This window comes from Diadema antillarum, unplaced genomic scaffold (genome assembly GCF_040938485.1).
Source record: "Diadema antillarum isolate AM-2024a unplaced genomic scaffold, OU_Dant_1.0 scf00000156, whole genome shotgun sequence".
In the NCBI taxonomy this organism is placed as follows: Eukaryota; Metazoa; Echinodermata; class Echinoidea; order Diadematoida; family Diadematidae; genus Diadema; species Diadema antillarum.
This window is the reverse complement of record NW_027271045.1, coordinates 502,630-529,995: the sequence shown is the minus strand read 5'-3', so window position 1 is coordinate 529,995 and position 27,366 is coordinate 502,630. Positions and strand designations below refer to the sequence as shown.

The window sequence follows — 27,366 nt, the reverse complement described above, 5'->3', positions numbered from 1 at the left end:
TTTACAGGGCACAGTTGATTCTATGCCCCGGGCACAGTTAATCATGACGTAATTTTGATCAAAAATGGGGCACAGCTATTTTCATGACTCCACTTTTAACCAATTAGATGAGAGTAATCTATATATGAGGTATATAATATTTTCTTTTGACTTCTAATAGTGATCAGACAAAACTTTTTTTTTTCTCAAGTTACGTGCGTTTGTCAGGTCATTACGTTGGTAATTACCTTGCATTCATCTGACATTCATGAAAACAACAACAAATGCAAATTATGTTTTAACATAATTATGGTGTCTTACCCATGTTGTAAGTTTTAAGAAAAAATATAACTTCGCTTTTTGGAATAAAACCTTCATTCAGATAAGGTCAATGCCTTTAGAAAAGCGGCAAGCTTTCAAACACAAAACTTGCTAAAAAAGATATTTGGTTTTGCAAGATCTGGACCTAATTAATACTTTGGCTATATTTCCAGTAAATAGACATTATCCATGCATGCGAGATCTTCTAAAACTTAAGTGCGTCAATGAGATTCGCCAATGCTTTAACACAGCTTGCACCCGACTAGTTTGTTGCCATACTCCTGGCTTGCGCGCGTCTTCTGCGTGCGATGATGTAGAGTCCTATGGGTAGAACTAGGGTCAAGATGTCCGCTGCAATAAACCCGATAGTTACCTGCGAATATGAAAAAGTTGAATAACAAGAACAACAGAGACACTAGAAATTATAGCCACCCAACTCATGGGCGTCACCAGGGGGGGGGGGGGTGCGTTGGGTGCGAACGCACCCCCCTTCAGATCCTTAAAAAAACAAAAACAAAAACAAAAAAAAACAGTCTGCGAGCGACCTCAACGCCGGACGCTAAATAATTATTCTTTTCTATTTTTTTTTTAATATTTGGCACCAGAGACACACACACACAAAAAAAAATAAAAAATCGTCGGCAAAAACAATTCGCACCCCTGGTTCTGGCAGCACTGATTTTATACATATCTATTAGTATTCTACAGTGTTTACTATTTATCGACCGTACTGTACATCCGTGCGATACGGAGCACTTATACACGTTTGCACGTACGTGTGCTACTTACAAGTATGTAGGGTCTATGTACGTTACTTCTGACCAATCCATATTGCCAGCCCAAGAGCGAGCCTTAGCCTCATAAAAAAAAAAATGGAAAAAAAATGGAGGGCAAGCATATCATTTTGCCCACCCCCCCCCCCCCTCCATAATTCCAGAGACGAGAAGATTTTCTTCTTTTTTTTTTTTGACAGAAAAACAAAATGTTACCCCCATAAAAATATTGGAGGGGCAAGCATATTTTAATTTTGCCCCCCCCCCCATAATTAATAATTCCCGTAATGAGAAGATTTTCTTGCTTTTGAAAGAAAACAAAAATGTTGCCCCCATAAAAATATTGGAAGGCAAGCGCACCATTTGCCCCACCCCACATAATCATAATTCCCGCGATGAAAAGATTTTCTTACTTTTTTGTTAGAATTTAAGAAATCTGTCCAATTATTTCACCCAAAAGCAGTGGCGTAACTACGGAGGGGGGGGGGTGCGCCCCCTCCCAATCCGCTGGTAAAAAAAAAAAAAACAAAACAAAACAAAACAAAAAAAAACAAACAAACAAACTTACCGAAATAGTAGTTCAAGTGTTAGTAAACTGCTTTTTGAATGAAAGGGTGATCAAGAAATAAGATATTTTTTCTATGATTTCTTTTAACCATTATTAAATAGGTATATATAGTGTGAAACATTGTTCAAAAAACGCGAACCCGACAAAAGATTGTGATTTAGCGTGACTCCTGGTTGGCATTCTGCATATTATAAGCAGGATGTGCGCAGTGTACTCAGTACATCCGAACGAAGAGTCGCTACAATGTTGCGCAATGTGATGTAGAATGTACACCTTTGTACCTCACGCTTCGTTATATCAAAGCTAGATCATTGATTTTGCAGTGTTGCTTTACATACTAAATGTCTTGCATTGCCAATAAAAAGAAAATCCTAACTTTTCCATGTATATAATACACACACACAAACAAACACGCACAATTAGTTTAGGGAATGCTCTAAAGTGCAGATTTTGGACATCCTTTCCACGACGCCACCTCGCTGGTCATAGCTCCCCCAGTCATGAACATAAACCCACACCCTTGACTACAGTGGCGGATCCAGGGGGAGGGGCGCACCGGGCGTCCCCCCCCCCCCCCCTCCCCCTTTAATTTCCAAAGTGAAAAAAAAATAATATAGCTTCAAACGACAGTTTTTGGACAGTAAAATGTCAAAATTTTCAAGCTCGCTCGCTCCTCTCGCTCGCATTTAGTCGTAATGCCATTCTCCTGAAGTTGCTGCCAGTAATTGCCGGCAGTTGCGCCTGGTGCGCCCCCCCCCCCTTTGATTTCCAAAGCGAAAAAATATAGCTACAAACGGCAGTTTGGGGACTGTAAAATGTCAAAGTTTTCAAGCTCGCTCGCTCCGTTCGCTCGCATTTAATGTTTATGCCATTCTTCTGATGTTGCTGCCAGTAATGGCCTGCAGTTGCGCCCCGTGCGCCCCCCCCCCCTTAATTTCCAAAGCGAAAAAATATGGCTAAGAACGGCAGTTTTTGGACTGCAAAATGTAAAATTTTCAAGCTCGCTCTCTTCGCTCGCTCGCATTTAATCGTTATGTAATTCACCTGATGTTGCTGCCAATAATTGCCAGCAGTTCCGCCCGGTGCCCCTCCCCCCCCCCCCCCTTAATTTCCAAGACGAAAAAATATGGCTAAGAACGGCAGTTTTTGGACTGTAAAATGTAAAATTTTCAAGCTCGCTCGTTCCGCTCGCTCGAATGTAATCATTATGCTCTCCTGATATTGCTGCCATTATTTGCCAGCAGTTGCGCCCGATGCGCCCCCTTAAATTCTAAAGCGAAGAAATATAGCTACACAACGGCAGTTTGTTTGTTTTTTGTTTTTTACTGTAAAATGTCAAAATTTTCAAGCTCCCTCGCTCGCTCGAATTTAATTGTTACGCAATTCTCCTGATGTTGCTGCCAGTAATTGCCAGCAGTTGGGCCCGGTGCGCCCCCCCCCCCCTCCTTTATTTCCAAAGCGAAAAAATATGGCTACAAATGGCAGTTTTGGGACTGTAAAATGTCAAAATTTCCAAGCTCGCTCTCTTCGCTCGCTCGCATTTAATTGTTATGCCATTCACCTGATGTTGCTGCCAGTAATTGCCAGCAGTTGCGCCCGGTGCGATCCCCCCCCCCCCCCCTTAATTTCCAAAGCAAAAAAAGATGGCTACAAACGGCAGTTTTTGGACTGTAAAATGTCAAAATTTTCAAGCTCGCTCGCTCGCTCGCTCGCATTTAATTCTTATGCAATTCTCCTGATGTTGCTGCCAGTAATTACCGGCAGTTGCGCCCGTTGCGCCCCCACCCCTCCTTTATTTCCAAAGCGAAAAAATATGGCTCCAAATGGCAGTTTCGGGACTGTAAAATGTCAAAATTTTCAATCTCGCTCTCTTCGCCCGCTCGCATTTAATTGTTATGCCATTCACCTGATGTTGCTGCCAGTATTAAATTGCCAGCAGTTGTGCCCGGTGCGCCCCCCTCTTAATTTCCAAAGCAAAAAAAAATATGGCTATACAAACGGCAGTTTTTGGACTGTAAAATGTCAAAATTTTCAAGCTCTCATTTAATTGTTATGCAATTCTCCTGATGTTGCTGCAAGTAATTACCGGCAGTTGCGCCCGTTGCGCCCCCCACCCCTCCTTTATTTCCAAAGCGAAAAAATATGGCTCTAAATGGCAGTTTTTGGACTGTAAAATGTCAAAATTTCCAAGCTCGCTCTCTTTGCTCTCTCGCATTTAATTATTATGCCATTCTCCTGATGTTGCTGCCAGTAATTGCCAGCAGTTGCGCCCGGTACGCCCCCCCCCCCCCCTTAATTTACAAAGCACAAAAATATGGCTACAAACGGCAGTTTTTGGACTGTAAAATGTCAAAATTTTCAAGCTCGCTCGCTCCGCTCGCTCGCATGTAGTTGTTATGCCATTCTCCTGATATCGTTGCCAGTAATTTGTCGTTTCACACCGTCATTCCGTAATCCATTTATAGGGGGTACAACCCCCTCCGGCACTTCCACACCCTCCCCCCACCCTTGCTCGCTCCCTCGCATACTAACCCCCCCCTCCCCCCCCCCCCCCAAGATGAAATCCTATAGCTACGCCGGTGCCCTTTCCCCGCTTGGTTTCCCTAAAAAAACAGTAAAAGTCTAGGGATTGAAAGCTTCCTATATTCCAAATGTCTGTCCAAAAAATCTCGTAAACATTTTAGTGTCAAAACGCACCCCCCTTGAAAAAGTGCTGGTGACGCCCCTGCAACTGCCATCATCATCATTGTCACCATGCTTAATATGATGTTATTATCATTGCTTCGAAGGCTATTATCATCAGAGAAATAGATACATATCGTCACTGGGAAGACAAGACTTTGTATCTCAAATTTTGGTGAAAATGACTTTTTTGATAAATGGTCATTTAAATAAGATGTCTTTTTCAGATCCTAGCTGTTCTGCCCCCAAAATGAAGCCACCATTGCATGTCAAAGGAAAGGCTATCCCGTTTGGAAGAGTGGTTTAGCTGTCATGTCTTTTTGCTCTCTTGAACATTTGACTTTTTTAGATACGAGGTCTTGTCGTCCCCGCCATGATATGTGGAAAAAATGTGTTCGCATAATTGAAAAACTACACCAACGCATAATAGAAAGGCATGCAAAACAAGGTCGTGGGCTTGTACGTTTTGCATTTCACCCGTATTCCATACAGGAGCTTATACAACCATGTCATGTCTTTTTGCTCTCTTGAACATTTGACTTTTTTAGACACGAGGTCTTGTCGTCCCCGCCATGATATGTGGAAAAAAAAAATGTGTTCGCATAATTGAAAAACTACACCAACACATAATAGAAAGGCATGCAAAACAAGGTCGTGGGCTTGTACGTTTTGCATTTCACCCGTATTCGATACAGGAGCTTATACAACCAGATGAGCATTCTCCCGATGATATCGCAGTATATTGATATTTCTTTCATCCTGTGTGTCATTTCAATATAAAGAGATAAAAACAAATAACTGACAAAAACTGATAACCATACTCATGTTGTCTTCAAACATAAGCATCTGTATTAAAAATTATCATTGCCGTTATTATAGGGACAAAGGTTTTGATATTTTTTTCCCTTTAGACATATAAAATTGAATGGAAACAATAGAATTTTAATAAACATTTATAAAATTAATTCCTGATTATTATAAACACATGCATGTTAATGCTTACGCAGATGTACATCATGATTTGAATTAGAGCCAGAAGCATGTGCCAAGTGCTTGACATGACCGGATTATTTGTGTATGTATTACATGTATTATTTCCCTAGTTTAGGCAAACCTTCCACTTGTAGAATTTGAATTCAAGGAATCGTCATTTGCAGCCTGCATTGGTCAGTGTGGCAGAACATAATATCCTTGTAACACTAAATCTCTCCTCTTGCAGTCAGGTGCCCACCTCTCTCTCTCTCCCTCTCTCTCTTTCCCTCTCTTCCCTTTAAAAGAACGGTATAATGTTGATTGAGTTGAGGATTCAGCTTTTGAATTTTTGCAATATGCTTAAAAACCACTCCAAAAAACGTTAAAGAGCAAGGAATTCTAAGGAGAATTCAACGTTTATTTGATGAAAGTTGGTTTTCAAATGGCTGAGGCATCCAAAAACAAAGTAAAACAAAGATATTTTTGATAAAATTTTGGTGCCGTCTTTTTCTTAGGATCGCTATATTTCGGATATCCTAGCAATTTCAAAACCTATAATTATATAATAAATTATTCATTAGAGGTTTGTAATAATCTAAACAAACAACATTATATTAAATCGAAAAACGTTGGAAACCTGAAGCCCCACCTCAACCGGAGCTGTGTCATATCGTTAACCTCTCAATCTATTTTCCTTCTTCTCTCCATCACTCGATATTCCTCTCCTTCTTTTAAGACCGCCCATCTGGTTGATATTCGTCTGAACGAATACCGATAACAGCACTATTTTATAGTGACTTACGTAGAACGGGTTATTGTCCAGGAAAGTTTGTTGGATGATAAAGATTGGGTACTGGAGGAAGGAGAAAATGCCGCTCAAAGTCTTGATGGCACCAAAAACACTGACCAAATGCTCGGCCGGAAAGCTGTGGAATAACAAGGCATGATATTCACTAAATTCATGATCGTATTCACTTTTACCGTCCGAAGGGGAGGCTGAAAAAGAAATATGTGTACATGTTACATGCTCTACACTACATAGGTTGCTATTTTACTTGCAAAAGTATGTTGTGATAACAGTAAAATTACAAAATGCCTTCAAAAGTTCATTTCTTGGGAAACTTACAGACGTTTCTGTAACCAGGTTGCTAAATCGGTTCACACTGCACACTCAGATTATGTCAATTCAGTCACTGGCGCGAGCCCAGCAGAAAATCCAAAACGATCCTCGTCCTACATTAAGTCCTGCCGGACCGAGAGCTTTGGAATACGATCACTCCGCTGGACCTCTAGGCTGTGTGCAACATAAGTCGACACAGCTGAAAATTTAAACGAGTTCTTCCAGTCAGCTTTTATCCAAGAACATGATCAGTTACTGCCCCACAAAGGCTCCTCCCCATTTCCCGAAATAGAGCACCTCCATATCTACAGTAATGGTGTTGAAAAACAACTTCAACAGCTGAACCCATCAAAGGCCAGTTGACCAGATGAGATACTAGTACCTCCTAGGCTATTGAAATCTATAGTCCATGAGATTGCACCAGCCTTGTCCTTCCATTATTAACAAAAATATGACAGCGGTGTGATTTCGCATCTAAGGAAGCAAGCCCTTGTCACCAGGTCACGCCAATCCACAAATCTGGTGATAGAAGTGATCCATCCAACTATCTTCCAATTTCCTTAACCTGTATACCCTGCAAAGTAATGGAACATATAATGCTGAGCCACTTATCCAAACACATAGCAGCAAACAACATCTTTGCAGACTCTCAGCATGGTTAGGCTTATCACCAACAACACAACTCACTTCTGTTATCAATGACTGGTGTCAGACACTCCAAATCGCAGCCAATCTGATGTCATATTTCTGGACTTCCAGAAAGCCTTTGACAGGGTGTGCCACATGAGCGATTTTCTATTAAGCTATACGATATTATGGCATTACTGGAGAGTCTCTGAACTGCAACTGGATATGTGCTTTCTTGACTGATAGGTCACAAGCTGTAGTTGCTGATGGAACCCAGTCATCGTTGAAGGAGGTCTCGTCAGGACTCACGCAGGGTTCTGTTATCGGCCCTGGAATTACCACAGTATAATGTTCATCAACGTCATCCAGGATGGCGTGTCATCACCCACCCGTCTGTATGTTGATGACTGTGTGACTTATCCGGAAATCAGGTCGACGATGACTACAACACTGTGCAACAAGATCTTCAGACATTATCATTATGGTCATCCAAGTGGCTCATGAACTTCAACACCAAGAGGTGAGGAGTAATGTCAATCACCCGAAAACGCAATCCTAAAATCTACAAATACCACCTTCAGAATGGTGTATTGCCAAGAGTTACGGAGTATAAATACCTTAGGGTAAATGTAACACCTGACCTACGCTGGAATACACACTGGCATCGCAAAACGCCAGGTGCAAGGCCCGCGAGACCCTCGGACTTAAATATATGCCGAACATTGTCATCATGCTCAAATGCAGTGAAGTATAGAACCTACACAGCACTGGTTAGGCCTAAACTTGAGTATGCCCCTGAAGTGTGGAACCCTCACATCTTGACGTCCATTAACAGCCTCGAACAAGTGCAGAAGGCAGCAGCTCGGTTTGTTGCTGGCGACTATAGACATGATAAACGGTCTACGTCATCTATCCATCTGGATAGAATACGTTACACCATCGGTCACACCTGGATCAATGTTCACTTTTTTTCACAAAATCCACTATGGATTGGTAAGCCCACCAGTGCCTTCAGAGTTACCCCTGTAACCTATCATGCAAGGAACGATCATGACCTCAAGTTTAACATGCCCAAGACATTCGCTGATGCATTCGAGTACTCATTCTTTCCAAAGACAATTTAGATCTGGAACAGCCTACCTAGTCAAGTTGTGTATGCCATCACCCTGACAACATTCAGAGAGGCTGCTCTCCCCTGTATTACAACCTTGCAGCCTTCTTCTGAATCCCACATCCTTTAAAGAAGGATGCGTTTAGATTTTACTTGCGCAGCGCACACTTTTATGGTAAATAGAGATCATCACTTTGGCCCCTCCCAATGACACCCATGTGTAGTTCATCCCAGTATAGCTTCTTGGAGCTGCGAGATGAATTACAGTACCAAGTATCAAGTACATACAACGAATATTGCATGATCTGCATGCATTTATGTAACTGAGATATTAATATTAGTCTCATATAAGACTTCTCCTGACGTAGAACAATCTAATCATATCATCAGATATGTTTTTTACTCATCAGAAATTTAACATGTGTATATCTCATATCATATTTGTGTGCATCCCTTTAAACACGCAATGCTCCATGCACTTAAACTTTGTTCACAATTCGATTACCCTCTCCTGCTGTTAAAGGGAAAATGCATGCTTACTCACAAAAACAAGCAAGAAAAAAATAGGACAGCCCTACAAGAACAGTAACTAGATGATAGAAAGGGTCGTTTTGGTCACAAGTATAAGAAGAGCTGTTGCCGTAACCATGAGCTGTATCATTGCTCTATAATAACCATTGAACTGAAAACATGTTTTACGTCTTGGTTTATTTATAAAGCAGTAGTATTCTGTAGTACGTACATGATTGCGACCACAGCTGGCCCGATTCCTTTGAGGAAGGTGCGCGTAATGAGGATGAAGACGAATGTCAGGTAAAGTAGCTCGAGACTCGGGATGAGGAGACAAATCGAGTAGCCGAGTGAAGCCAGGCTGGTCAGGGCCAGGGGCAGGCAGCTGTCTTGGAGGTCAGCAAAAGCTTTTCTCTCGGTTGATCCATCTGTGTGAACAAGCAGTGAGTCAGTATGTAGCTTTATTGAAATATATTTCAGTTTCATTGCTATAAAAATTGTGCTTAATAACTCTATTGACTGTTTACCTAATTATGGTGAACGGAGAGTTTTGTAATGACATGTAGATGCCGAGCATATCGTTGCCAAGAATAACCACAATTCAGTACAATCATGCAGGATATCATAACGAGACGATTTTAGTATTGAAGTCAGAATGATGATTTGATAATTGAATGAGAAGAGTTAAGGTGGATTCATATGAGCCGTGATCGAATACAGTAATCCTAGAGTTCTTTTTAAACTGACCAAGGAGAAGAAAGGTCATAAAAACGTGATAATTCACAGTATAACAGCATAATTTTATGGTGCCTTTCATCACGAGTTACTATTCTGCCCACATTATCTTGTAAACATGTTCTCAGCTTTAACGAATTTGCGTGAAAATATGGTGATACTGGTCTTTTTACAGTCCAGAAAGGTGATTCATGATAATGGACTCACTCTTGTCGCGGCAGGATCGCCACGACTTGTTGCGGTCCATCAGAAGTCCGCTCAACGGACCCATGATTATTGTCATGATCTGGGTGATGGAGAACACATTCAGGTAGGAGCTCACTGTCATTACCGTGGGCGACGGAGAAGAAAGAAAGCAGGGAAATAGAATGATCATATACAAGGGAGAGGATGCAAACACATATATCCATTCAGGTGAATTGTCATTCTTGATATTTTCACCATCATGATCACCTATGTTGATACCCATACTCAGCCACGTTTCTATATTACATTCCATCTGGACATCGTCATCAGCATTGTTACAAGCCAACTGACAATTAGATGCCATGCGGTTTTTGTGCTAATTGTGCTTGAACATCTATATGTGACTACACTGTCATGTATGTTTTGTATGTTTGTGTGTCATCATCTATGTGTGTGCGCGCGCACGCGCGAGCGCGCGTATGAAGGAGCCGATTGAAGGTAATGTGGTACTCCATTCTTGTTCTTTTACTAATCAACATTCATGATACTGGTGTATAAAGACAACATTAAACATACCCACGTCGTCATCCCCTCCAGCCAGTTCTTCTATGACGTAGTTGACGGTCCCGAAGGTGTACAGTAAGTCGAGCTCAAGAAACATTTGCCAGACGAAAATCAACCAGAACGGCGTAGAACAGATGCACGACGTGAGGGAGCTGTATCCCAGACCGTTCTTCTCCTCCATTTCATTTCCCTCTCTGTAAGTAGACTTCTGTTTATTGTCAGCTTTCTGTTCCGGAACGGCATAATAATTGTCCTCTTCATTCCCTGCGTTTAAAAGACAAATTATGTTTGGGTATGGCAAGGTTAAACGTGTTTTATTATCCTCCATGTAGCAAAGGCCTTTATGGCAGATATAACGAAAATTCAACATAATATATTTTTACTTTTCTAGCATAATGAAAGAGCACTAGACTTACCTCTTTCATCGTGTTCATAAAGCAGGGGAAATACTATCATCCTTGTCATACTATTATGTCGGCAACACGTACAGAGAATGTATTTTTCATATGAAATTATATTTCGTAGAATTTTCTTTCGCACAGTTATGGCATGATCTGTTGTAGTCTTCTGATCCAGTAGTTTCGTCGCAAAAATTTAGAAAATTCATAGTTTTTGAACGGATTGTCCTATTGGTGAACAATTTTAAAGAAAAAAATAATCGCAAAGGGATGAAGTCAAATCTGGACGGTTCAACTCTTACATACCATGCAAGTGTCTTTGAGATATTTGAGGGTCTCATTTATTTCTTGGCGAGTAGGCGATGAAAAACTGATCCTCTGAAGTGAGAGGAATTTTGGACCTACTGTGAAAACCAGTAATTTTGAATTTTTCAAGTATTTTAGTAAACTAAATTTCAGTTGACTTAAAGGGATGGTACAGTATTGGTGGAGATGAGAATTGGGCATTTCACTTTTTGCGAGATACCAAGAAAACACTTATGAAATAGTACAGAGCATATACCATTTTAAGAGGAATTCAAAATTCAGTTGATGAAAATCGGGTTTGGAATGACCGAAAAATCCAAAAACAAAGTAAAACGAAGCGATCGCAAAAAAAAAAAGGCGGGTCCAACACTTTTCATCAAATAAAAGTTGAATTCCTCATGGAATTACATGCTCTTTCATATTTCATAAGAGGTTTCTCATTATCTCACCAAAAATGTTAGAAACCTGAATAAGGTCTCAACCAAAACTATACGATCCCTTTAATTTGTTACATTTGTCCAATGTACCCTCCCCCCCCCCCAAAAAAAAAGACAAAACAAAACAAAACAAACAAACAAACAAGCGAATTGTAGCTAAAATATGTTTCATGGGTACAGGCCTTTAAAAGGCTAAGATACTTTTGTTTTCGTGAAGTGCAACGAAAATGATTGAGGAGAAATTGTTCTACAAGATCTACAGAGTCAAATTGTTGCACATTGAACTGCAACCGTTTGGGTAGCATCCAAAGTTGCCCCACCCCCACAGCCCCTATACAAAACATACATTAACCAACGCCAAATTTAGTTGCAATAAGAGCATTATTTTAAAGAGTCGTTAGGCCGTCTAGCAAAAACACTTTTATTTTCTTGAAATACAATGACATTGATGGGGGAGACATATTTCTACAATATTTAATTAATATTTTAGACAATAAAAAATGTTGCACATTCTAAGGCAACCCATTGGGAAGTGCCCAAAGATACCCCTACATACCCTCATGTACAAAACATGCAATATACCCACGTGAATACACCTGTTTTATATAAGCTTACACACCTTTGAAAAGTCGTTCCTCCACACTCTTATTTCTGCCGATTCAAAATTTCAACTCTGAATCCGAGTTAAAATTTTTTCACTCCGATCCGTGTAAATTTAACACCAACCGTGTACTTCTGACTCAAATCCGAGTTATCATTTTGGTTATCGGACTTTTTACACCTGCGCAGAGTCACATCAGAAATACCCAGCGCGGTGTACATGACATACGCGCGCTACAATTGGACAAAACATGTCATGTGTCCTACGTGACGTAGTACCCCCGAGAAAAAAAAAAAAAAAGCGTCATTTCTCGTCGATCCGCCGCGGCCGCAGGATGTCTTGCAACTTTTTGTCTTCAAGATGGACAATTTTGTGTGCACTTTTCTAGAGGAATGCGGAATGGAGGAATATATTGTACATAGGAGTTTTCATCGGTGAGTACCCACCTCATTCACAACACTCATATAAATAATTGCCTGAAACATGGTCTAAACAGTCAGTTTTATTTAGGGCAAAATGAACTTTCGACACGGATACATTGACTGGTAATGGCGTAGCCGTAGGCGGCCGTACGGTAGCTCGTACCTTTTGTACGTAGCCTGGGCTATATGCTATACGTTACAACCAATTGTGAACCTACCTATTCTAATAACATGTAATAAATAAGTTTCAATCCACCCCCTTCGCGTAGTTTCATCGTACCATACGGGTAGGTTCCATGCATGTACAGTGGAGGTGTAGCAAGGTAGGTTCACATCTATTGCAGATTGGTACTAACGTATAGCATATAGCCCAGGGCTACGTACAAAAGGTACGAGTTGCCGTACGTCCGCCTATGGCTACGCCGTTACCAGTCAATGTGTCCGTGTCGAAAGTTCATTTTGCCCCAAATAAAACTGACTGTCATGTAATTATTTATATGAGTGTTATGAGTGTTATGCGTGTTGTGAATGAGGTGGGTACTCACCGATGAAAACTCCTATGTATTCCTCCATTCCGCATTCCTCTAGAAAAGTGCGCACCAAATTCGAGTCATTACTACACCAAAATGGGTTACTTACAATGCGGGTAACGACACCGTATCAGAGTGAAATTGTGATCTTTTGATTCGGAAATCCGTGTCATTTTGCACCTAACTGACCCAATTTCCGAGTCAAATTTGACACTTTCCGAGTTAATTTGACGCCACAGAAATGACTCGGAAAGTGACTCGGAATCGGAGTGAAATCATTGACTCGGAAGTCCGAGTAGCTTTCACTCGGAAGGAGTTGACTCCCAGCTGGCGCCATTTCCGAGTCATATTTCACACTTTCCGAGTTATTTTTGACTCCGCAGAAATAAGAGTGCATAAAGAAAGACATGTTCACGTCAAATAAAATGTCGTGGAATTTATGGGAGAGACAATGTTCTACAATAACTATGAAGTACAATGGTTCACGTATAAAGGCAACCAAGTGGAGGTGCCAAAAATTACCCCACCCCCAGAGAGTAGAACACATGTAATACATACCAACGCATATACATTATGTTCCATGGGTACATGCCATTAAAAGGTCCGTCTGGCCCTCTAGCAAACACATTCTAATTTTCATGAAATGTATTGCATTCGATAGAAGATACATTTCACTACAATATCTATAATTAAGATGGTGATAATTCCGAAGAAATGACACCTTTATTTTCATGAAGTGTATTGCATTCGACAGAAGATACATTTCACTATAATATTTATAATTCAGATGGTGAAAATTCGAAGCAATCCCTTTGGAAGTGTTAAAAGTTACCCCTACCCTCATGTCCCCCTACAAAACACGCATCATACCAACACAATATTGCGGTGTTCTAAAAGTGCATTTACCAGTAAAAAGTCGTTTCTCCCATAATTTCAAGACACTTTTATTTCAATTAGATTGCTTTGGAAATGATGGAAAAGACATTTTTTTACTATCATGATACATTCAGAAAGGTTCACACAAAGGCCCGAATTCACGAAGGTGGTACAAATGAAACCATGTTTTAAACCATGGTTTAAACCATGGAGCGCCAAGTGTCGCATGGAATATTTCGTTACGAAATCAGTCATTTCGTCGATGAAATGATCATTTTGTGACGAAATGACAACGTTTTGTAACTAAATGAACATTTCGTCCACGAAATGATAATTTCGTTAACGAATGGTCATTTTTGTCTACGAAATGACCAATTTTGTAACGAAATATTCCGTGCGACATTTGACGCTCAATGGTTTTTGTCCATGCTTTAAACCATGGTTTCATTTGTACCACCTTCGTGAATTCGGGCCTTAGAGGCGACCAGAGTCATTGTGGGAGGTGCCCAAAGTTACCCAACCCCTATACAGTAATCATAGATAACAGGCAGTATATCACCGCCAATACATTATGTTCCATGGGTTTATGCCTCTGAAAAGTCACTCCGGCCATTTAACCCATGTTCTCTTGTTTCATGAAATGTAATGAAAGTAATAAAGGAGACATTGCTCTACAATATCTATCTTGTCAAAAGGATGAACATTCAAAGGGCAACCCCTTCGGAAGTGCTCAAATTTACCCCTACCCTTACGGTCCCTTATGCATATACCGACGCAAATTCAATTGTTCTATAAGTATACATGCCTGTATTGAAAGCTTTTTACTTTAATTTTCATGAAATGTTATTAAAAAATGATAGAGGAAATATTGCGCTACAATGTTTAAATATTCAAAAGGGTGCTACTATATCTACTATACATCTATTATATACGCTCATGGCTCCTACAAACACACATTACACGGGTATAATGCTAAAAACAAATGTGAACCTAGCTGCATTACGAAACCAACAAAAAGTCGCCAGACATGGATTTTTAGTTAAGGCCATATTCTGAACGAGCAGACTTGCAGCACTGCTTTAAAATGATGTAAGACTCAGTACAATACAATGGAGTCAAAGCATACACTCTGAAAAACTGTTTACTGGGAAAAGAGACTTTGAATTAAGGTAAGGTCACATAAAGTTATGCTCTGTGCAATAAATTGCACAACACGAACAGAAAATAAAACTCCACAGCAACCACAAAGAAAAGATTATCAGATTAAGCTAAAATGTTGCACTCTTTAAAAATAGCTATCTCAATAACTTATCCACTAACTTTCAAAACAGCAGCACCATCCTAACTATACAAAACAAAACAATAAAATACGGTGATGGTCAATACGATGATTGTTTACTTTGATACGCTCTTCCCAAGAAGCTCGAGTGCTAACAAAATTACAGAATTAAAAAAGATCATCAAGATTAAAAAAAAAGAAAAGTAAATAAAATAACGACTTATTGATTGATCTTAGATCCATCATAAGGACACCACACAATAGGAAAACACTGATAAAGGTCCTGCAGTTCATATACACATTTAATACACATACACACACACATTATACATATAGCTGTGAAGAGCTGAAGATTTAGAAAAGATGTATTTACAGAACTTTTCTGAAAGAGTTTGTTGATACACATATTGCCTGATAATCAAGGCAAGTTATGACACTTTATAATGTTTACAGAGCTTTTCTGAAAGAGTTTGTTTTGATTGCCTGATAATCAAGGCAAGTTCTGATAGTTTGAAGGAAAGAGTAAGCGAGGGATTTGTAAAACATGTACAGTAAGGAGTCTGTAAGACATAGCTAGAGTGTTCTACAAATTGTTCCCCATCAGAAATTATAGAAAAGTAAAGACAGACTTGACTGACCTATTATATGTCACGTATTTTGAGTCTTCAGTTCAAGAAGAAGATAGGTCCATGATTTCATTTGATTTGATTTGATTTATTCATTCTCCGTTTGGCATCATTTACAATTTTTTCAACATAATCAAACATAATGATATACAAATATGAAACAAATATGAAACATAATGATTTACAAATATGAAACAAATATGATGACCAGGTTCTAATAGCATTTTCAAATGTACCTGAGCAATCTGATTGTGCTGCATTTGTTACGATGTATCAGAGAAACTGTTTGAGAGACTGTCATGTAAAATAGAAACCTCTTCAAACCTTCAGTCCATGTCCCAACATGAAAAATAGTTGACATTGATATTCTGAATAATATTCTGAATGCAGTCAAATGTTCTTTGATTTCAGGATCATCTTATATAATGGATGAGATCAATGAAGAATAATTATGTGACTTAACTTGAGGTAATCAATGTTGATCCAGGTCTTAATCATCATAAAATCATCTTTAAAGAATAATCAGTTAAAAGTTTATAGAGGAACCTAGATTTTTTTAAGGCATTATCTACCATTTGCAGATGAAACAAAAACCCATCTTAAGTGCTTCAAAACAGTTCTAATAAGATGTTTGTAGACTAAACCGTCTACATACCAGTTAAGGTTTAGTGGGGAAAAGATGTATATTTTAGGCTTTATTAGGAAATTCTTTAATATACGGTAGGATGTTTGGTGATATAACTCACCTGGCTACCTACACACATGCATCATTTGTGATATCTCGGACATTTTTTAAATCACTTCTCCCAATGGTAAATAGTACCTTTAAGTCACGTCGGGCATGTGTGAAAGTGACTTTGTGTAAAGTGAGAAACAATGAGGTAAATCTTTAGGTGATATTCGAGAACAAAATGAAGAGAGAGTTGTCAAATGCTTCGGAAAAGTAGCCTCTCTATTGAGGAAAGAACTTTCCAAAAAGTAACCAGTGGAAGTTTGCTGGCTCTCAGTTTCTCAGGCTAAGAAATCAGTTCTCCACCAACGCTGGCCAGCTTCAAGGTGGCTCATATTCGGAACACAAACAAAAAAAGATGTGAAAGTCAGACGTGATGAAGCTGAAAAAAAAGAGAGTAATAGGTTTCGCTGCACAGCGGCTACTTCACAGCTTCAAAAGTGAATGACAACTCTGAGTCGCTGCCATATTGAAATTAAAGATGACTGTCAAAAATGATCAGGTAGAACACAAAAATGATTGAAATGATAATCTGTGGTATCACAAAATCACAAATTGTATGCAATGCCACCATTCTACTACTTTTCATCGCTCACAAGTCGAGATACAGAACGAATCCTATTCTATAAATCCGCGGCCATACTGAGATTCAAGATGGCCACCAAGCCTGATGAGGCATTACAAAATGATGATTTGGACATTTAATCACTCAGTGCATGCAGATATGGGACAAAACTTCTTTTTTTTTCAATTGGTGGCCAAATTGAAATCGAGGATGGATGCCAAACCTGATGAGGCATAACAAAAGTGATGATTTAAATTAAATCTGTTGCATCAGATACATGAGTATATGAAAGCATTTTATACGAATTTTATCCCCCACAAGTGGAGAAATGGGACAAAACTTACTTATAAATGGCGGTCAATTTGAAATTCAAAATCGCTGCAGAAGATGTGCTTCGGAAAAATGGTACCTTAAATTCTTGGAAACAGCACCCCCAAATTGACGAAGTTAACAAATTAAATCCATTTTGGCCCGAAAATCCAGGTAGAATGCTTATCGTACAGTACTTTGATTCGTGAATTTCCGAATTTACTTACCATCAGCTGGGGCATTGAAACATACATGAAATGCGTTGGCGATGTAAGGGACAGGATGTATAAAAGGAAGACCTGTATTGACTTTATATAGAGCTACTAAAACACCTAATGAGAACGGGAAGGACCAGTAGTTGAAACTTACTGTTTTTCGCTGGTCCTGTCTCTTCTTGATTAGCTGCTCCCACAGTCTTTGGGGCAGTAATGCTGATTTCATCTTTGCTAGGTTGGTCAGCGTTAACTGCTACCTTATCTCCAGGTTTTTCCCCGTCTTCATCAACTTCATAGGCGTCGTTGACGAATACGTTCGTGTCTTCAGCAGCCACCACCTCTGCCTGTTGATCACCCAACGAACGCCCTCCCTGCCCTCTGCATCCGGGAAGTCGATAATTGTTTGGCAACGGCCAAGGAATGAACGTGTGCGGGAGACAGAGCGTGGTGTTAATGCCCATGAGAACGACGGATGCCGCCATAAGGAAAAAGAATACGTTGAAAGCAAAACCAGCCTCATGAACTGTCTAAAAAAACAGAACAAAACAAACAAACAACAATAGTAATTTCAAAACCAACAACAATTATTTTTGCCTCGCTTTCGTCGCAGACAAACCCAAACACACAGACTGATAATGGGACTAAGAAAACAAGTAGACAAATAAATTAATTTGTCATAATTCTTACTTTTAGGAGAAGAAAAATGATCACAGATCCGCTATACATGGAGCTGACCATGGAAATAACTGTAGAGCGCTGTGATGGAAACAAATTGCCAACCTGAAAGATAATAAACATCAAGAACGAGATGATTCTTAATATAGATGAGGGCATGATGTCATACGGGTTCGTTTGCATTTGTGTGTGCGTGTGTGTGTGTGTGTGCGTGTGTGTGTGTGTGTGCGTGTGTGTGTGTGTTTACGTTGTATTTGCATATTAAAGGGTGTGTGCAGTTCTGGTTGAGGTGAGGATTTAGCTTTTAACATTTTGCGAGATATTCAGAAACCACTCTATGAGATGTCAAAGAGCATGCAATTCTAAGGGGGAATCAAAAGTTTATTTGATGAAAATCGGTTTTGAAATGGCCGAGATATCCAAAAACAAGGTGAAACAAAGAGATCCTAATAAAAGGCGTGGCCTGTCGCCTTTTATTATTAACACTTTTTGGGATAACTCAGCCATTTGAAAACCAATGTTCATCAAATAAACATTGAATCCTTCTTAAAATTACATGCTCTTTCATATATCATAAGAGGTTTCTCATTATCTCACTTAGGAGTGCTCAAAACATGAATCCCCACCTCAACCAGTACTGTACAGTCCCTTTAAATGTTATTATAAAAACTGGGTTGATATGACTACAAGTCTATGTACCATCCAGAGGGTATTTTGTATTTCTTTCTTTCGTACTTATCTCAAAGGACTCATCTTGTTCGATTCGAGTTCGGTTATCATCAACATTTCTGAATATTATTGCGTCTTAGTATTGAAGCGTGATCTCTGAATGATTTTCATGGAGATGGCACACACTGCTTCTAAAAATTTGAATGGATTTATACATATAACACATTTTCAGAGCATCATCTCTCATCTCATCTATCCGAAAAAAAAGTCTCCAAAGTCCATTTTCAGCTGCACGAGCTGGGTACCGTTTCATGAATGTTGTCGGCACTGACAAGTTGTCAGTCTCTGACAATAACAATAGTAACAGTCAGTGACCAGAGCATCTCAGCCAATCAAAACCAAGGATTTTGCTGAAATTGTCAGAGACTGACAACTTGTCAGCGCTGACTAAGTTGATGAAACATCCCTTGTCTCCCATGGAGTCCAGTTACAGTATCTACAGTACTAGAGGAGGTACATGATAACGGGCTGCACAAAATGTATGCACACTGATCTTTCCTATGAATGTACGGCAAGTAAGCAGGAATGTTTTTTACGTGCGTGGGTTATGATTCTCCTTTTCTGTCCTTTCCAGGGTCAGTATCACATAAGAAAAAAAAAATGTCTATGCTTTAATGGCAGAGTGCGGGAAAGTATACCAACGTGCAAAAGTGAATGAAAGGGCAATAGTGCATTCCTTGCCACGAAATAATTATTCATTGAAAAAAATACATTGTTACAAAACAATACTGAAAAGCATTTTTCCTAAATCGTTGCGTTCGGCATGTTCGGAGCAATAGAGTGAAATAACATTACAATTAATTTCTGCAACGTTTTCTTTCAAAAATACATTGTACAAACAAAAATACAACAATGCTTAGATAATTTGGTAATGTTTTATTTTCGACTAAGATATTTTAATGAAGGTAATTTCAAGTAGGTGATGATATAAATTTTTGTTGTTGTATGACAGAAACTCTATCGTAATTTGAGATCTCATACAGCAAATTTACTGCCGGTACAGTGTACTCTTTCAAGTCGATGGTTTTGGAGAATATTTCTCTCTCTCTCTCTCTTTCTCTCTCTCTCTCTCTCTCACTTACAGTGATTTTGTTTCTTAGGTGCCATGCAGTCCCAACAGTCAGAAGTGTAAATATTTTATTAAAAAATGAAATATGTGGTCTATTAGTTCATTCTTTAGTATTGATTTTATTTATATTGAAACAATTTTAGTTGGTCAAGTTATGCATATCATCCGTTCTCCATATTAATTCCACATCTATGAATTTGGGTGCCAACAGTTTGAAAAGGTATCTTTTATGTATGTAGGCCCCATCATATTTCTGTTATTTCCTTGTAACATCTTTATATCATGATAATTATGACCATTAACATTTGTGTTAAATTTATGTTCCTTTTTTTCTTCGATCAAAAGACACGGCTGCATACATTTTGTATTCTTACTTGTGTTATTGTCAATCATTTTGAAATTCCTTGGAGAAAAATGGAATTGTGAAAAGGAATTGAACTGAAGTGAACTGAACAGTCGTATATATATATGTGACCGTGCACCTCAAAACGAACATAAAGTCGCACACAATGATTTTGCGTGAGGACTGAAAATAAGTGAAATGGGTCAACCTACCTGAACTTGACTTTTTCATATTTTCTGAAAGAGCAGGTCTTCTTTTACATTATGCTAAATTTTGGTACCATTAAACGGGCAGGAAGGTGTGTTTTTTAGCAGTTTTATCTCAAACATTTTTGGTAGAATAGTGTGATTAGGTGTGTCTTTAGAATCCCTTTTTCATTTCTGAAAAAAACCTTGTCCACACTCTTCACTTACAACTCTAATAACTTCTGAAAAGATAGGGCTACTGCTTTGAAAATTGGCATTGATTATGGACAGAAGAAGTTAATGAGGCATGCTTAATTTCACTTTTATCTGATAATCCCTTCATTGTAGTTACTCTGGTGGTTTACTTCCTGTTTTTTTGTCCCATTCATCACACAGCCAGCACGGTTTGGTAAAGATTAAGCGCTTGAATAGACATTGTACTTCAGAGCCTCTTTTCTCAGTTCACGCTTTTCCTGAGTTTGTGCTTTCTTTCCAATATTTAGATGGGTTAGGAGAGTCCATTTGATTTGAGTTATATATCATTTTAAAGCTTAAAGTCTGCTCTTTCAGAATATAGTCTGAACTAAAAAATCATGTCTGGCGACTTTTTGTTTGTTTTGAGGTGCATTGTCACATATATATATATATATATGCATTTATATTATATAGTATGTAATTATAAAGTCCTAATACACACCAAATAGCATTCCAATGCCTATCCATTTGTCTCTCTCTCTCGCTCTCTCTCTCTCTCTCTCTCTCTTTCTCTCTCATGTTTTTTTTTTTTTGTCATTAGCAAGTCTAACAAACTTCCTCATAAATATACTTCTCCCATTTTAACACTACTTCCCTGCAAGAATTGTGTGCTAGTCTGTTGGTGTATGCATCTGTAGTATTCCACGTTTACATTTTGCAACTCGGAATATTACCTGTATGCTAGATAGAAACAACAGGACGCCTCCAATCGTGAACAGGATGGTAGCGGGAAAAATAAGAACCAAGTATTCCGCCGAGCTAAACGCCATCAACAGGTACCCACTCACAATGAGCAAACTGTGAGAGAAAAAGAAATAAAAAAGAACGTTACTTGAATAATTTCAAGCACATTGAGAGTTAAATCTCGTCAATTTTTGAGTCCGCTCTGGAAAATCCCTACTGCTATGTCGAACAAAATAAAAGCGTATTTCATACCAATATATTGCTATATACATTTTGCACAAACGCATACACTTGGTAGAATACAAATCAAAAATCAAATATCATATCGCAGAAGAACATAGATTATTGATAGATAATCTTGTAAACTACTGGACTCAATCTTTTTCTCCGAAGCATTGCTTTTCATTAGCCCACCTTTCATCCCTTTCTTATGGACCATTGATAAAATGAAATGCTTATTTGAAAGAGTTTGTTGCTTATTTTTCATACATCATTGTTGTGGTATCTTATTGGTAGGGTAGTATGTTCACGTTACGTACATTATGAGTTGTTTTTGCCTTGAATGTGTAACAACACAATTAGATAAATGAATAAAGTTAAATCAAATTAACTAAACCATAACGTGCATGAGAGTTGCAGCATACCTTGAAATTCCGTCAAAGAAAACTGATGAATGCGTCAATACCTCACTTACTGACAAACACTCTATTTTTATTTCTAAGCGAACGCTGCAAGGGACAAAATGTTTGAAGTTACACGAGCATCCTCTCCATTACTTTTTTACAAACAAAACTGTAGATATCCGACAAAGACGGCTTGAACTCGCGACTTATCATGGCGTCGATTGCGATATAATTATAGTATGTCTAAAAAAATATACAACGGGACCCCTCGCAATGATATCTCTAAAAATAGTGAATCAATCTAAATACAAATTCAGGGTATGAAACTATAACTCATTGCCCACATCTTACAGAAAACCCCATTCGATTTGCTTCAGTGGTCAAAGAGAAATGAAGAATTTTGTAGAGGATGTCGGGAATCTCTTTTGTCCAAGTTCTGTCTATTATTCACGCACTAGAGCATTGAATTGCTAAAATTGAAAAAATTAGACTCATGACATGCTTTGCAACAATCTACATTTCTCTGTGACCGCTCAACCAAATTGAATGAGGTTTTCTACAAAATAGAGCTAAGATGTTATATTTTAAGGCCACGAAGTAGCACTGAGACAGGTCGATCACTTTGGATGTTATCAATTCGAAGGTTTTATTGTAATTTTTGAGGGACATACTGCAGTATGTCCCACAAAAATTACAATCAGATTTTCGCATTGATAACATCCAAAATGATTATTCTATTTTCAATGCTACTTCAGGGTCTTAAAATATAACATCTTAGCTCTATTTTGCAGAAATCCCCGTTCGATTTGGTGAAGCGGTCACAGGGAAATGGGGATTGTAGTAAAGCATGTCATGAAGCAAATCGAATGGGGTTTTCTGTAAGATGTGGGCAATGAGTTATAGTTTCATACCCTGAATTTGTATTTAGATTGATGCAATATCTTTGAAGATATCATTGCGTAGGGCCCCGTTGTAATTATGCGTAAGGCCCCGTTGTAATTTTTTGGGGGACATACGGTATATGCACTGTGAACCAATTTGTTCATTCCCTTTTGTTTATATAACTTTATATCTAACTTTATCGCTTTATATAATGCGATTGAGTTAGATCCGTTCAATGTTGTTGATTTCATTTCATTTTCATTTCTGTTCATTTATCAAGTTTACACACAAATCATACAGTGTTGTGTTTACAACAGCCATCCACGACAAAGTAACACATAGATGAATAAGTTATTCGTTTAGTAACACAAATAACATTTACATGACACAAAATCAATTGAAATCATTCTCGAGTACCTAGTACATTCATGACGGATGAATAAAATTGTGTGTGGTGGGAACCTAAATAGAAGCAGGTGCTTGTTAGAGTAGGTTCCCCGATAGATAATTTGGGTATAGGCCAAATTTTTGTGCATTCCTGTGTGCGAAAGTGTGTTTGTCTCAAAGAGATTATTCCACAAGAGGGCGTAGTCAGTGGGGGAGGCAGCCGCGCGAGGGAGCTGCCATTTCGCGTTGTGGGAGCCGCCATTGCACGGATCCTGTACTGTCATTAATCAGTAGATGGCAGCACACTGTTTAAAGGACAAGTTAACCTTCATAGACATGTGGGTTGAGTAAATGCAGCAATACAGTATTAGTAGAACACATCAGTGAGAGTTTGAGTAAAATCGGACAATCCGTTAAAAAGTTACGAATTTTTGAAGTTTCTGCTCAGTCACGGCTGGATGAACAGACTACTATAGCTTGTGATGTCACATGGGTACAACGATATAAAGAAAGAATCAAGAAAATTCAACATATTTCCATTTTTTTCCAATAACAAAAGAACACTCGTCTTCTCTCTTTCAGAAGGCAGGGGGAATAATATTACCCTAAACATACGTCAGTAGCAAGTCGAAGAACTGTGCACTTTATTCAAAAAGTAAAGTTTTGTGAAATTCTCTTTTTATTTTCCTTATAATAGTTGCACGCATGTGACATCATACACTGTAGTAGTCTTCTCTTCCAGCAGTGACTGCGCAGATACTTAAAATATTCGTAACTTTTGAACGGATTGTCCAATTTCCCTCAAACTTTCACTGATTTGTTCTACTGATATTGCTGCATCCTCTCAATCCTTATGTATATGAAGGTGGACTTGTCCTTTAATGCGCTCGACTTGAATACTAGTATTCAGCGCAGTGACTTTGCGCCGTTTTATTGTGACGTCACAATGGCCATGTTTAAGCGTCATAATGGTGCTGATGTTGTTTGATTTTATGGCGTGATGAGGGGGAATGTTCGCGAAACAAACGTCTAATGCTCAGACTACTGTCTAGTCTACACCCAAGTTCCCACTGTTTATTTTGCGAACAACAAAAAGGTCTGGACTTTATCAAATGGTTCAAATGATATGATATCATTGCAGAAACTAATATGTAAACAATCAACCACATTGCGATTCTGAAAATGAAAATGTGTTATGGAGAATAAAATATTACTCCTGGGTGCCGTTTACATAAAACTTTTTTAGCAACCTTAAAAAATTAAGGTTGGCATTCGCTTAACCTGCATTTTTTAAGGTTGCTAACATATACGAATGTAAAATCCGTTGCATAAAAACTCTGGTTGGGAGCTTCCAACTGGAATTTTGTGATTTCAACCGGAAAAATATCCAGTTGGAGTTTTATGCAACAGGCCCCAGGTATTATGGTATGAGAAGATAAGACATGAACGTAGCCTTAGATCCAGTGCCTGGATGTGTGAGGGTCAGAGAGATTTTACTCCTCCCCACCAGTCACTGGGGAAAAATCTCTTTGGTGAGGGTGCGCTCCCTCTTCAATTTTAGACGCACCATTTGTACGCACGCGTATGGCGACTACTTACTCTATAATCTCTTTGGTTTGTCTCTTTTTGTGAAATATACTGTGTGTTTGTGTGTGTGTGTGTGGGGGGGGGGAGGGTGTCCTGCATGACAATATCTATGGAACAAGGGCTTCTCCAATATGTAGACTGCACAATGAAAACAAATCAGGTTTCTTTACAAACATGAAGCAAGTAGGACCTACATATACAAGGCATTGACAATGGATATCTGAATGTGTCCCAAATAGAGTTATAACGGTTTTTTTACGTGTGTAAAGTCGGATGCTGTGTAAAGAGGGAAAGTGTCTGGAGAACATAAGTGATTCTTAACATGTCAAAATAGGAAGTTAGTGATTTCACGAGGGTGTGAAAAAAGTATGTAGGCCCTATTTGACTCGCAACTTGAGAATGAGGAAGTGGATTTCATAGCCTGTCATTCAGCCATAATCACTCATGTCCTTCCACATAGTGCAAATGGATAATCAAAATTATAGTAAATGTATATATATATATATATATATATATATATATATATAATAACAGCAATTAGTTTCAGCTCGGAGTCCTAAGAAAGTATAGATTCACAACAGTAGGTCAATATAAAAACTCCTTTAGAGCCGTAAATTTGACGAATTTTCGCCCATAGGGCTTTGTCAAGTCAATACATTTGACATTTTATTTTGAATAACCACTTTTACCACTTCAAAATAACCACTGTTACCACTTCAAAATAAAATGTCAAATGTATTGACTTGACAAAGCCCTATGGGCGAAAATTCGTCAAATTTACGTCTCTAACGGAATTTTTATATTGACCTACTGTTGTGAATCTATACATATATATACATACATAAAATAGTTTACATATTTGTAAACTGTGTGGTCGTGTGCTACTTTTTTAAAGGTGTTTCATACAAAGCGTGCGAAAAAAAAATGAATGTAATCAATCAGACAACAATTAGTTACTGAAACTAACCTCACAACCAAACGGGAAAGAAGAGTTCCAAAGCGGTCAAAGAAGTATCCTACGGGAAACATACATAAAGATTGCGCAGCTGTTGCCAGAGAGTATACCAACTGAAGCTGAGCGTCTTGCTCAGGGCACGAGGCTGTTACTCCTTCTCCAGTCTGGATGTTTGTTGCCATGGTGATAGCATCGCTAATTTGCATGGATGACTAAAGTTTAAAAAAAAAGAGAAAGGAAATGATTGCTGTTCATATGCTCGAAGATAATGTTCACGTCCGTTGAATATACTGTAACGCGAGACCCTCTCACTAATAGTACATTGTACTAATAAACCTCTTGGTAACGCTGCCACCACTCGGCCAACCATGGCCAGCTCTATGCCCATACACAACAATCACGTTGGCACACATTGCACACTAGGTACAGCCAGCAATCCAGGCGACCAAGACTCCATACTTCACTAGTCTCACATTCTATCTCTGGTAGTCGTGAATCATATCTTTACCGAAAGGTCATTCGATGACAGGTAAGAACTTGACGAACTATGTGCTGCCTTACTATTGATTATGCTACGGAAAGAGAAAGAGGATATATCTAAAAACGATCTAACAAGCCCCCATGGCCCATATTGATTACCGAAAAGCATTCGACAGGGTGCCATATCGACGTCTGATATGCGAACTTAGATCATACGGAATAGATGGTACCTTTTGCCTGGATTGCTGACTACCTTACAGACAGAACCCAAAAGTGATGATCAACGGGAAGGAGTCTAATTCTATTCCCGTGACAAGTGGCATACCACAGGGTAGTGTGCTAGGACCAACATTGTTCAACATCTTCATTAACGACCTGCCCTCTACAATTGATTCCAGTGTGAAACTATTTGCAGATGATACTAAGTTATACAGGATAGTGGACTCCAAAACCGACTCAGACTTATTGCAGAGGGACGTACATGCAGTAACAAATTGGTCTAACAAATGGCAGCTGCCATTCAACGAGAGTAAGTGCAAAGTAGTGCACTACGGAAGGAAAAACCACAGGTATGATTATACACTGGATACTGACACAAATCCCATTTCAATTACATGTGGAAGTGAAGAAAGAGACCTGGGGGTGTTGTTTCAAGAGAATTTGTCTTTCAGTAAACACACAGCAGATGCTGCTATACATTGTATTAAGAGCCAACATCAAAGTGGGAATGATTAAGAGATCTTTCACAACTCTACAGAAGAAGGGCTTTCTCTCACTCTACAAAACAATTGTGAGACCAACATAAGAATACTGCAACTCAGTATGGCACCGAACACTGAAGAGGGATGAGGACATGCTAGAAAAATTAGAGCAAAGGGCAACAAGGCTTCTTCTGGAACTGAAACAAATGACATACCCAGAAAGACTCAGAGAGCTGCAACTTCCCACTTTGGCTTACAGAAGACAGAGGGCTGACTTGATAGGCCTACAGATGTTCAAAATCCTGAAAGGCTTCGACAGAGTAGAACCCTCTAAATTCTTCCAGCTGGCCAGCGGTTCAACAACGAGAG

At 38.9% G+C, this 27,366-nt stretch overlaps 1 protein-coding gene across 1 annotated transcript; it reads right to left on the bottom strand.

Annotated features, from left to right (window-relative positions):
• Positions 1 to 562: 562 nt before the first annotated feature.
• On the bottom strand, positions 563 to 25,998 carry LOC139722071 (equilibrative nucleobase transporter 1-like). Its single transcript, XM_071633392.1, has 9 exons — positions 25,829 to 25,998; positions 21,373 to 21,496; positions 18,130 to 18,222; positions 17,597 to 17,969; positions 10,161 to 10,412; positions 9,606 to 9,719; positions 8,896 to 9,091; positions 6,098 to 6,221; positions 563 to 673 (listed from the first exon to the last, which is right to left on the bottom strand). The coding sequence occupies exons 1-9, from the start codon at positions 25,996 to 25,998 to the stop codon at positions 563 to 565; spliced, it is 1,557 nt and encodes a 518-aa protein (XP_071489493.1).
• Positions 25,999 to 27,366: the final 1,368 nt, after the last annotated feature.

Excerpts from the sequence above, each read along its gene's own strand:
- LOC139722071 (XM_071633392.1), bottom strand. The coding sequence starts at position 25,998 with ATGGCAACAAACATCCAGACTGGAGAAGGAGTAACAGCCTCGTGCCCT. Across the intron at positions 21,497-25,828 it reads CTTTCCCGTTTGGTTGTGAG|TTTGCTCATTGTGAGTGGGT; the intron begins GTTAGTTTCAGT and ends TTTCTCTCACAG. Across the intron at positions 9,092-9,605 it reads GCGATCCTGCCGCGACAAGA|ATGGATCAACCGAGAGAAAA; the intron begins GTGAGTCCATTA and ends TTGTTCACACAG.